This window comes from Nematolebias whitei, chromosome 18, assembly GCF_014905685.2.
Source record: "Nematolebias whitei isolate Nwh7 chromosome 18, NemWhi1, whole genome shotgun sequence".
Classification (NCBI taxonomy): Eukaryota; Metazoa; Chordata; class Actinopteri; order Cyprinodontiformes; family Rivulidae; genus Nematolebias; species Nematolebias whitei.
In genome coordinates, this window is record NC_056515.1 from 37,543,186 (window position 1) to 37,555,118 (window position 11,933).

Here is an 11,933-nt window from a genome sequence, read left to right on the forward strand (position 1 = left end):
TAGCGCTGCCTTTAGCTACTTTTAGCCATCTACATTTGCTTTTGGATGGCCTTCGCTAACTTTAGCTAAACGTTTGCCACTTAGCTTGCATTTAGTTATTTTTACCGTTTGTCTAGCATTTTTCTATTTTTAGCTTTTAGCTAGTGTTTTACTACTTTTGATTTTCAGTTAGTCGTTTGCTCCTTTGAGCTTTGTAACAATTACAAAACATCAAAAGTAAGAGCAGGACCTCAAAGAGCTGAAATATCTGATGTTTGGGTGGTCTCTAGTTTAAAGCCTGACGCAGGGAGAGAGATCAGCTGATTAGTGATCAGTTGTGCCATAAATATGAACAAGACGATCTTTAGTGTTTTATGTGGCCAGTTTAGAAACTTTGTAATTTCCCTTTTCAAAAAGCTACTGGAGCTGAAGCTGAGGTCGCGGCAATCTGGCACACACTATAATCCAACATGAGATCACTGGGCTATCCGTTCACACACACACACACAAAATGAACTGATTTCTCCCAAGGAATGAATAAAAACTGAACAGGATAAGAGGAACTGCATCTCCGAACACAGGAATTAGTGAGGGGTCTGCTAACCATTAGACGATGATGTGTCTCTTGGCAGGTTTTATGAATGACATCACTCCCTCAGGGCTGAGAGAGGCCCACACCGTGTTCAGAAGACATCCCAACTAACAGAAAGTGGACTACCACACTACTCAGGCTGACAACAGGTAAAACAATTAATTAAAATCTACAAGTATCAGATTAAAGATTGTACCGAGTTGTGGCTCTTGGCAGAGATAATCTTCGTAATGTCTGGGTCCCATAGGACCAGATCAGCATCCGAACCCACAGCGATGCGGCCCTTACGGGGGTACAGGTTGAAAATCTTGGCGGCGTTGGTGCTGGTCACGGCAACAAACTGGTTTTCGTCCATTTTGCCAGTCACCTGGAGCGAACCAGAACCGAGTGAGTGTTGCACATTATGGTCTTCTGGTTTATCAGCTCTCCCACTTGTTCCATCAGACCAATACGTACCACACATTTGTCCCAGATTATAGACATCCTCTCCTCGGTGCCATTGACACCCTCAGGAATTAAACTGAAGTCGTCTTTCCCCACAGCACGCTGGGCAGTATTAAAGGGACAGTGTGCACTTCCTGTCACCTGCAGGTCACCACTATAAAAAGGAAGGGGTGCAAAGAAGACAAAAAGTACTTTGTAATAAATGTGCTCCTCAGACAAATGTTTTGGGTTTGGATCAAACTTTTACCAAGACAGCAGGGAGTTGAGATAGTCTGGTGTGGTTGGGTCGGGACTCAGAGGAGGGGAAGTGACGTAAGCTGCTGCTTTGGCCCAGTTCTTGCTCCAGTAGTGTGAACCGTCCGTTCCCAGGCTAGCAGTGATCGGCTCTCCGTAAACTACAGTACCTGAAAGTCCATTATAGTAGGATCGTTGTGATTCAAGTTACAGTTTGAAAAGATCTTTATATGGACTGTAGGTGGCAATGCAAAAAGTGCATTACAGTACAATTGACCCTAAATATAAAACATGGCTCATATTTTCCCTAAAGTCACGATGAGTTAAACTGACCGAGCTTTAGATATATGTTCCAAAACTAATAAAATTCAGTCCTAGATTATAAAGATTTATAAAAAGATCAGAGTCAACAATGACAATTTTTAAAGCACTCAAAGGATAGAACAAGCAAAGGAATCAATGATTTTTTTTTTAAACTTGCCATTTATAAAAATAAAGAAATTTAGGAAGTTTGACAATTAGCACTTGAGCTTGGTGGCTATTAAAATTTCCAATGGCTTGGTAAAGATGAATACGATACAACTGTGCATCGTCAGCATAGAAGAGAAATGTTGTCAAATGACAGAACCAAAAGTAAGCTTGTATAAAGAAAACAAAAATGGACCAATAATTGGTCCCTGTGGAACTCCATGAGCATTGCTGATGGTCTGATTCATCATTATCAACAACACTGTTACTAGTAAAACAGAAGATAGTCAGTTGAGAACCTTTTTAACCCAAATAGTTTTTTGTTGTTGTTTTTAAAGATACCAAGGCAGAAATGACAAGAATTACAAAAACAGACGCGACACTGAAGTCGAGAAGTGACCAAAAACACAACAGACTGGAAAAATGAAACGTGTGGGAAATTTAAAACATTATTACAAACTAAAAATATTTGGTTTAACCATCTTACCCTTCTTCCTTGCCTGCGCGATGACATCAGCAGCGCTCTTGCTCATCACCTTGGTAACGTACAGCGGGCAGTTCGTCTGATTGGCTACAGTCACGGCACGGTTAACAGCTTCTGCCTCCACCTGGAGAACAGTTTCCTGTGAGAACTGAACTAAAAAATCTCATTTTAAAACTATTTTTACCCTCTGAGAAGACTGGGACATGCATTTCTTACCAGACATCTTTCTAAGGTCTAATAGTCCGTGTGCTCATGAATAAATAGCCGAAGCTGTGTTTTTATGCATCAGATTAAAATAATTTATGCTTTTGTAAGAAAATGTAAAAACTGAACTTAGAATTAATTAAAATAAACCAATTAAACCAACAGAGGAAGTTATCTACAACAGGTAAGATATTTTTGTTCACAGTTCCACTTAACCCTACTTCAAAACATCTGAACTGTATTAACTTTTGATACATTGGGTTGTTTAGAATAAATTTTTTTTTAAAAAGGAACTACATAGGCTGCTATACCATAAACCCAAATTAAAAAGTAATAAAAATGAGATTTTACTCTGTTAGGTTAAATTATTTGCAAAATCCTGGAAAAATGAACGGACAAAAGGTTTCCAAATCAAACGGCTGCGATCAAAACATGATGCTAGGTTGTGAAAAATCTGGTTGCTGGTTTTCTACAGGGCTAAAAAGGACATGACTGGTTAATTCGCATCCAAGTTTCTACAGAAATAAGTGTATTTCCACAAATATTGTAAAAATTATCCTTTTTTTTCCATATTTATTTCCTTTAAATGTGTTCTTCATTCTTAGCAACAAAACATAAAAAAAGGTAAAACATTTAAACTATTGAGATAAAATAACAAAACTGATCTAAGAGGAAATAACGTGGCCTCGTTCTTTTCGTATTTATTTTTAATCTGTTTTTCCAGATGTTTCTCTTTAACTTTTGATTAAAACATTAAATAGAACCTCATTAATTACAATTAAGCTCGGAACAACCAGAAGATTAGCAAGGCAACATTTTCTGCTTCGTCCCTCTGGGGCAGTGAGTAAAAACGGCTCAAGGAACAAGATTAAAAGAAAAACGGGTTTTAGCTCCAAATCAATGTTTTATTCTTATTCCAGATGTTTTGATGTAAAATCCAGCCCTTAGTTTTGGCATCTTGTTCTCATAAGCTAGACATTTTATAGTTTTTATATTAATATTTGCTTTTATTTTGTAAAAAGGTTGCACAGGAAGTGAAACGTCCACAGCTTCAATGTAAAGTGTGATTCAGGTGCGGTTTCTACAATTACAGCATGAATATGACGTGAATCGTCTTCGCCTCACCTCCTCAGGACGGCTCAACACGTGTCCTTCCGGCCCGGTGATCCCCTGCTCCAGAATCCGTCGCTGCTCCTAAACACAGATGGATATTGTGGGAAAGGTGAAACATGGAGTCCCTTAAAGGGCGCTCATGTTCCTCGGGAACAGTTTGGCTGTGGAAACTTCATGAACGTTTAACCTCGTCTGTTGAGAATTAAGAAGCCGGCGCCGTCATGACAGACGTCTGTGCTCAAGGTGCTGACCAACACGAGACGTTCTGACACAAAGTGCTTTACTCAACCTACTATTTATTTAACGCAGCAGAAATTCGTCTCATTCGACGCGCTGTACCTCGGCTACGATGTCTCCGTTCTCGGCGTGGACCTGAGCGACGGCTCCCAGATCACGGATCACACTGAACACCTCGTACACCTGCAGGAACAGAACAACGCCGATGTAAATAACGAGGAAAACGTGAATGATGAGCGCTGGATGACTTTGCCAAAGAAGCTAACGGATTTAAAATACGAGGCTAAAATGAACCAAACACAGGCTGAAACGAACAAGATAAAATCTAAACGCAGCAGAACAGTTGCTAAAATAAAAATTAACTAAACGTTGCATTTTGTAACCGTTTCCAGCCTGATGAGCATCAACAACTCTTTTTCTGAGCTCCTCAGAAATCTCCTTTTTGTTCGTGCCATGATCCACTTCTACAAACGTGATCATCATCCCATTGATTGAAAACACCTGACTCTAATCTCACCTTCAAATTAATGATAATCCTGGAGGTTTACATACTTTTACTTCTAATATTGGATCGTTTTCCTCAATAAATAAATGCCCAAGTATAATATTTTTGTCTCATTTGTTTAACTGGGTTCTCTTTATCTACTTTTAGGACTTGTGTGTAAATCTAATATTTTAGGTCATATTTATGCAGAAATATAGAAATTTATAAAGAGTTCACAAACTTTCTAGCACCACGGTATCTGTGAAACACAAAATGCAACTTATATTTCAAGTTTAGATTAAAATAATATTTCTAAAAGAAAAATTTAAAGCTGAAATGCAGCAGCTTCAATGGCGGCCCCGCGGCGTCAACTAAAACTGATCGAACTGAACTCATTTTTATGCAAATATAGAATTTAAACTTATTTTAGGTGTCGTTTCTTTTAAAGGATGCTTCAAATCTTTTTAAATATCAGGGTTTTTGTGTTTATTATTTTAAAGTCTCCTTTGAGAATTTTAAATTTAAAGGATGAAAAGAAATGAAGAGCGGAGCTCTACCTGAGCATCAGTGAGTTGGAAAACATCCTTATAGGCCAGGTAGACCAGGAAGGAGTTCACACCTGAGGGAGGAAGGACAGAAAACAGCATGAACAGAAAGCTTAAAGCAGAAGAAAAGAAAAGAACTGATTAAAAGAGTGAACATTTCTGAGAAAACATCTATAAAATAGACACTGAACTCATCATTGTATCCTTTAACTCCATGGTGCCTAATCATGGTCTTTGAGGAACACCATCCTGCATGTTTCAGTTGTTTTTCTGCTGCAGCACGCCTGATTTAGCTATTTAATGACTTCAAGTTGTGTAGAAGTCTGTTAATCATCCATTCGTTCAAATCAGATGTGTCAAAGCAGGGAAACAAGTAAAACATGCAGCATGGTGTTCCTCAAGGACCAGTGTTGGGAAGCACTGCTTTAACCAACCTCAACTATAGCACATTCCTCATCCTTTCATCTCTTTTATTCTATTTGTTGATTTTGCAAATAAAAACAATTTAAAAAATGTAATGACTAAAAAAGAAGGTTTAGGTAAGTATACATGAAAATGTTTTTTTAATAAATCTATTTTTATGCCTCCATTTAGGTCAACATGTAACCTAAAATTTGTGTCTAAATCACTCATTAAATCGGTTTATTTTTCCAATTCACAGCTCGACGCAACCCTTTTACATCCTAATGTTTATGCTTCTGTTTTATTAGTTTATAATTGAAGGCTAAAGTAGGCGGGGCTTATCTAGGTCTGTGCGGATCGGACCAATCAGAGCTTTCGCTTTATGTCAATTTAATGTTTGTTTACAGGAGCCATGATTTTGGCGTGCACAGCTAACAAACGGTTTTAAAAACCAGATCTGCCTCGTATTTAATCCTAATCTTGTTTTTAATCGTATTCTCATTCCTGTTCTTCCTGTTCTTATTCATCGTTAGCAGGTAGCTCGGGGCCGTACCGTGATCCTTCACGAGCGTCTCCATCTCGTCCTGGATGCCCCGGTGCCACTCGGTGATGTCGACGTGCAGCGAGTAGTCGCAGCAGGACTTGCTGTCGGCCCATTCACGCCACTGCTCGAAGGCGGAGAGGAGGCTGACGCCGGGCTCCGGCAGCACGTGGTCAACTGGAAAACAAAAACGTAAAAGAAGCGAGTCACACCGACACCCGTTTAGTCCACATCTGGCAGAGAAACTTGTTCCGAATGTCTCGACTGACCGTTTATTGGGCTTTAAAAGTTACTTTGGAGTAAGTTACGTCATTTACGGAGGTTCTGGGGCTCAAAATATGTTTAAAAAAACATGCTCTGCGATGTATGAAGTATTTACACAGGTTTCATTACACAGGTTTCATTACACAGGTTTCATTACATGCTTAATTACAAAGAAGAAGGCGAAAGTCATGCATTTTGTCTTTTAGTCAATAAGTCGTGATGTAACGCGTGCAGCAGCAGCAGCCGTCTTTTATAGTCAGAGTTTGGCTCCGGTTCATCAGGAAGCCTGGAGCAGAAGCATTGAACTAATTACTTCTACGACTGTGTGTGAAATGGCGCCAGTGTTCAGGGGCCACTGTGCATCGCGGTGCGGACCCGTCTGACCCTGACTGAGCCTGAGGTGACACCAGGGCGCCGGGAGGGTTTGTTTTGCTGCCATGGAGAGGATGAGCTGCTGATTCAGCAACTTACAGCTCGCTGCTTTGTTCGTCTTTAATTTAGCTGTTTTTATTCTGCTGAAGTCACCTCCAGAGTCTGCGCGTCGCCTCCAAGGTGCCACACCTTGTTGCGTTTTCCTAAATTGCTCTAAGTTTTCAAGCTTTTAGTCATTTTCTGTTTTGTTTTTTTAGAATTCGTCTGCTTTTATTAAACTTATTTTCTGTCCAGTTTGTGAGCGTGGCCGTTAAATGAAGGAAAGTGGACAAGACAAGAACAAACAGACATTTACCAACTTAAAAATAAATATGTTCAGCAGTAGAGAGCCTGAAAGTCATGTGTTTAGGATAATAGGAATGAAACACCTGAAACAGAGAGCATCACGCTTCAGCTAATTTCAGTCGACAGCTCTTTGAGCACCAACATGTTGGAGCTAAAACTCGTATCTTTGGTATTTTTCATATATTTGACTAAATAACCAGAATAAATTGTGTTTGTGACAGGATGCTGATATAAGGTCGTTTTTTGGGGGGTTTTTTGCTTGTGAGAGGCAGCACAGGGTGATGGAGGCGAGTGGAGGGAGCGATTTTATCCACCACCAGGCACAAAGGCACAGCCAGAGGGTGGCCAGTGGTGGCCTTGACCTCGTAGAATAATCTTTGGCCACCTCAATCCTTTGAGGAAACTACACTTTTAGGCAACAAAACAGTTTTCTCAAACGATAGGGGTGGTCAGTTTACATATGGGGGTGGCCATCTTGGATTTTGACGTGCAACCCAATTTTTTGGTGGTGAACTTTTTTATATCTTGTGAAGCCACACACCAAATTTTGGGAGCTGGCACCTCACTTATTTTTCAAGTGAAATCTACAACAGAGACACTAAAGTCCGAGTCTACTGTCTCAGAAATGAACCCTCGGTGTCCTCTAGTCCAGCAGGAAGCTCGATCCTTCTGCTAGGTCCGGTCTTTGAGTCGGACTCACTAATCATCGTGGATCCGCCGGCCAGCGCCGCCTTGGAGCCCTGATAGAAGTCGTCAGCGGATGTCATTCCCCGGTCGGGCATCTGGAAGCGCGTGTGCACGTCGATGCCGCCCGGCATCAACATGCGACCGTGGGCGTCGATGGTTTTCACCCCGCCGGGAACGATGAGGTTCTCCCCAATTTGCCTGAGAACAAAAAACAAAATTAAAGACTTGAGCAGAACATTGTATATAGACCATTTCATTGTTCGTTTTGTGAACGAAATTAAAGCAACGGGATAAAGAAACGTTGGTAAACTCACTTAATGACACCATCCTCCATGTAGATGTCAGCGCAGAAGGACTGGTCATCGTTCACGATCTTCGCTCCTTTGATCAAGAGGCGGTCGCTCTGGAAGCAGAGGAAGCGGATCAGACTGAGCGTTTCGACACGATTCATCAGTAAAGCTGCCGGGAATCAGAGGACTTTAAAGACACACAACTCTAAGGGCCGCGAGCCGATTTGGATGCAGGATTAAACGACATTTACTTAAACACGATGGAAAACGTCACGTAAAAGACCGGATCGACCTTGTTAGCAAAATAATATTAATCTGGCATCGGCAGAATTTACACAGCTTAGCTTTGTTAGCCTGTCTGCTGCTGCAGCTTCTTCTTTTCTGCAAATAGTTTTAAACATTATGATTTAAGCCGTGCATGTTTTCAATTATTTGTTTATTTATTAACTAATTACTTATTTGAACTACCGTATTTTCTGGTGTATAAGTCACATCAGTCAAAATAGCATCATGAAGAGAAAATTAACATATACAGGTACAAGTCGCATTTATTATGCGTTTATTTAATGGTCAAAACAGCTTAATTTCGCCTGGGCAGTGCAGCACCGTCCATGCATCCATCCATCCATCCATCCATCCATCCATCCATCCATCCATCCATCATGGCCAGAGCTGCTAGCTCTCCAGCGTTCCTCCGCCTGCACCAGCTGAGTGAAGCGAGCGCGAACGGGAGGACTCACTGTTGCAGTTCTTCGAAGTTTAAAGCGTCAGTCAAAAAGTGCATTATGAATGTGGAAGAAAAAATGTATGCAAGTCACTTCGGCGTATAAGTCGCAGGACTGACCAATCTTTGCAAAAATACTGTGACTTATACGCTGGAAAATACGGTACATGCAGATTAAATTTAGCTACAAACGTTCAGCTTTGACTGGACTTTTAGCCAAAATCAGCTCATTGGGACTTTAATGGAACGATCCGGCAAAGGAACGGCAAGAAATCTGGTTCTGGTTCTGTTCGGATCAGAACCAGATTTTATGCGACACTTGAAAACAGCAGGAAAACAATCCTGAGAAAATGCTGATCACATGAAAAACATCAATCAATCAACCTTTATTTATACATCAACGATATGGAGATGGAAAATCATAAAATACATTAAAATCATTTATTTGATTTGATTCACAACAAAAATCATTCATATCTGAAGAACTGATCATTTATTCTGTAGAGAGAAATAAACTTTGGCTCCTGTGCTGTTGGGTCACTTCAGCTCTGCCTCAACAATAAAACAGAAGCCCCGCCTCCTGACACGCCCATCTGCTCAGTTCACCGAGCTGTGATTGACAGGTGAACGGACCAATCAGAGAGGATGGAGTGATCAGTCATCCATTCCTGCTCCAACACTTGTTGTCTGTGCAGAGAGGATGAACAGTAGGAGGAGGGGGAGTCTAACCTCCCCCTCAGGAGGAGGATTACTCCCCTCAAGCCTCACTCCTGGGGGCCCCGGCCCCCTTCTTCAGAGAGGGAGTGGCAGGTCTGGTCACAAGGACTCCAGCATCCCCCGGCTAACAAAGGCTGCTCTGTTGGAGCCGCTGCCCGGCTGGCAGCTCTGGCTCTGAGGACAACTGCACCCACCCCCCACCCACCCCAACACCCCCACCTCCAGCACCCACACAGCTCAGCTCACCCACATTTGATTATTCTTTGAGGACGTGTAGAAAAACTAAAATTCTCTGTGTCTTCTCGTTATTTTGAATGAAGTACCAAAAAAACCTGATTCACTCGTTTAATTCACTTCGATACTTTTCGAACAGAGTTAGAGCCTCGCTGACTTTAAAACATTTAGCGGTGTGTTCAATCACACGCAAACAATAAGTTTGGTGTTTATCTGGACAATGTTTTCTTAGCAGGAAGAATCTGAACGGAGCACAAAACAGCTGAAAGTAGCTGAAAGTAGCTTCTTGGAAAACTCAGGATACAGAAACTTGAAAGGATTAAATGAAAGAGAAGCTTCTGTCAAACCTGCAAGTCTTTAAATGATTTGGATAAAAGTCTGAAAACTTTATTTTAGTTCCAGACTTGTTGAGCCCTCGCTCTTGACGATACGGCGTCTCGCTGATTTAAAACTCCCAACGGTGGCGGCAATTCACGAAAACGGCTTGAATACGGAGCAGATGGCGTTACAGCCAGGCTTCAGCTGATGTCGGCTACTTTGGACAGACGGCAGCAAAGCAGCTAAAGCAAACCTTTTCAGTGTGGGAATGTGTCAAAGAGCTCACAAACAGGAAGTGAAGGGAACAAACTTAACTGTAATTAAAATTTTGAAACGACTGCGCCCCAGATCCTCTGTTGATGCACGCCATGCTTATTTCCTGTAAGTTTCTGTAAAGGAGATATTTTGCTAACGGACACACAAAGTCTGCTCCAAATATTTAACGACTCAGTCGATCTGTTCAGATTATATGTTATGAACAACTCTCAGCTACTACCACACCAAACCTTAGCCGAATATCTGCAGAATTGACCGAGTTAACGCCATTGTCGAGTTTCAAAAAGTCAGTAAGCTGTGGCGGCCATCTTGGATTGGGTTGGCTCCAAACGTTAATCAGATGTAGATGTATAACCAGCGATTACGTTCTACAAGATTCCTTCAAATCCGCCCAGTGTTTCACGAGATATTTTGCTAACAGACGTGCAGAAGTTACCGCCTTCTGCCTTTCAGATAAATATATTCTGTTCCTGCTCACTCACAAACCGGATCGGTCTGTCTGTTGGTGCCAGGTGTTGATTGTGCAACGAGTTGTGCATTAGCAGCTGCAGCAAAGTATCAGAGAAGATCACAACAGCTGCAGGAAGCAAACCCACGAGCTGAAGGATGCGAGAAGGCGAGGAGCGGCTTCAGTCGGTGGACGGTCGTGAGCACATTCACTCAAATCCTAGAACTTTAAATACCGGGTCGCAATAAAGCAAAAGCTAAATCAGAAAACTAGGATTCAATCAGCCTGAATAAAGAGCTAAAAGCTAGCCGGAGGTGGGCGTAACCATGGCAACAGTTAGGGTCGGGTTGAGTTTCCTGAGCTGTCCCTTAGTTCTGCTGCTAGAGGCTTAGACTGCTGGAGGACAAACTGACCACACGTTTCACTCTGCTGCTCTCTTCACTTTTAAAAGGGAGTTTTTTCTTTCCACTGTTGCCACTGCGCTCGCTCAGGATGGGAGACTGCATCGAAGCCAAGCTTCAACTTGTCTGCTGGATTCCTGAGATAGAGAACTTTACTAATTGGCTTTTATGTGAATGTTCCTGTAAAATGTCCTGAGACAACTTTGTTGTGATTTGGCGCTTTATAAATAAACTGAATTGAATTAATAGATGATTGTGAAGGGGAGTCGTTTTTTGTAAGAGCGTCGCCTGATGATCCCTCCGAGGATTCAACATAGAATGCCTAATCCAGAATAGCATCCGTTTATTTTTAATCTCCTTCAACTTGTTTGTCTTTCACGTTCCCAGAATAACGTTTTTCTTCTGGTTTCTCTTGTTTCTGTAAATATCTGTCTTTAATCGTTCCGAGCCTCAGAACTCGGTTCTTGGACATCAAAGCTGGGGAGAGGTTGAATTTGATTTGTGCTTTTTTAAGATCTATGTGTTTTAGCTCCTTTTCTTTATAATGTTTGTTATTTGTGAGGTAAACAAATAAAATGCAAAAATCTGTGTAATGTTATTGTTTTAACTTGCACTTAACAAAAACAAATAAATAAACACAAACATGTAATGTTACAATATTTGTTGTTTTTAAAGAGCGAGAGAGATCTTGGGCTGAATCCAAGGCTGAAATAAAAAATATGTATATATTTTAAAGTATTTAAAAAAACACACATTTTTAAAATGTATTCATTTTTAACAAAATTGTATTTATTTCAGTAACTATAGCTTTATTTATTTGGACAAAGTATTCCTTGATTTTATTTATTTGTATTTGTTTATTTTTATTCATTTATTTTACTTATTCGTTTATTATTTAAAAAGAGTGTTTTAATTATATAAAATAATTAGTTATTTGTAGTTAGTTAGTTAGTTATATTAATAGTAATATTAGTTGATACATTTTAATTGGTTAGTTAGTTAGTTAGTTAGTTAGTTAGTTAGTTAGTTAGTTAGTTAGTTAGTTAGTTAGTTAGTTAGTTAGTTAGTTAGTTAGTTAGTTAGTTAGTTAGTTAGTTAGTTAGTTAGTTAGTTAGTTAGTTAGTTAGTTA

At 40.5% G+C, this 11,933-nt stretch overlaps 1 protein-coding gene across 2 annotated transcripts in view; it reads right to left on the reverse strand.

Annotated features, from left to right (window-relative positions):
* The window catches only part of dpysl2b (dihydropyrimidinase like 2b), a 25,826-nt gene that overhangs the window by 6,284 nt on the left and 7,609 nt on the right, over positions 1-11,933 (reverse strand). For both annotated transcript variants that reach the window (XM_037692140.1, XM_037692141.1), the window contains exons 2-11: positions 7,710-7,798; positions 7,409-7,593; positions 5,740-5,904; positions 4,797-4,858; positions 3,858-3,938; positions 3,531-3,599; positions 2,205-2,325; positions 1,263-1,419; positions 1,028-1,169; positions 768-938 (exon numbers count right to left, since the gene is read on the reverse strand). In XM_037692140.1, the coding sequence (XP_037548068.1) occupies positions 768-938; positions 1,028-1,169; positions 1,263-1,419; positions 2,205-2,325; positions 3,531-3,599; positions 3,858-3,938; positions 4,797-4,858; positions 5,740-5,904; positions 7,409-7,593; positions 7,710-7,798 (1,242 nt within the window). The remainder of the gene's footprint in view (positions 1-767; positions 939-1,027; positions 1,170-1,262; positions 1,420-2,204; positions 2,326-3,530; positions 3,600-3,857; positions 3,939-4,796; positions 4,859-5,739; positions 5,905-7,408; positions 7,594-7,709; positions 7,799-11,933) is intronic.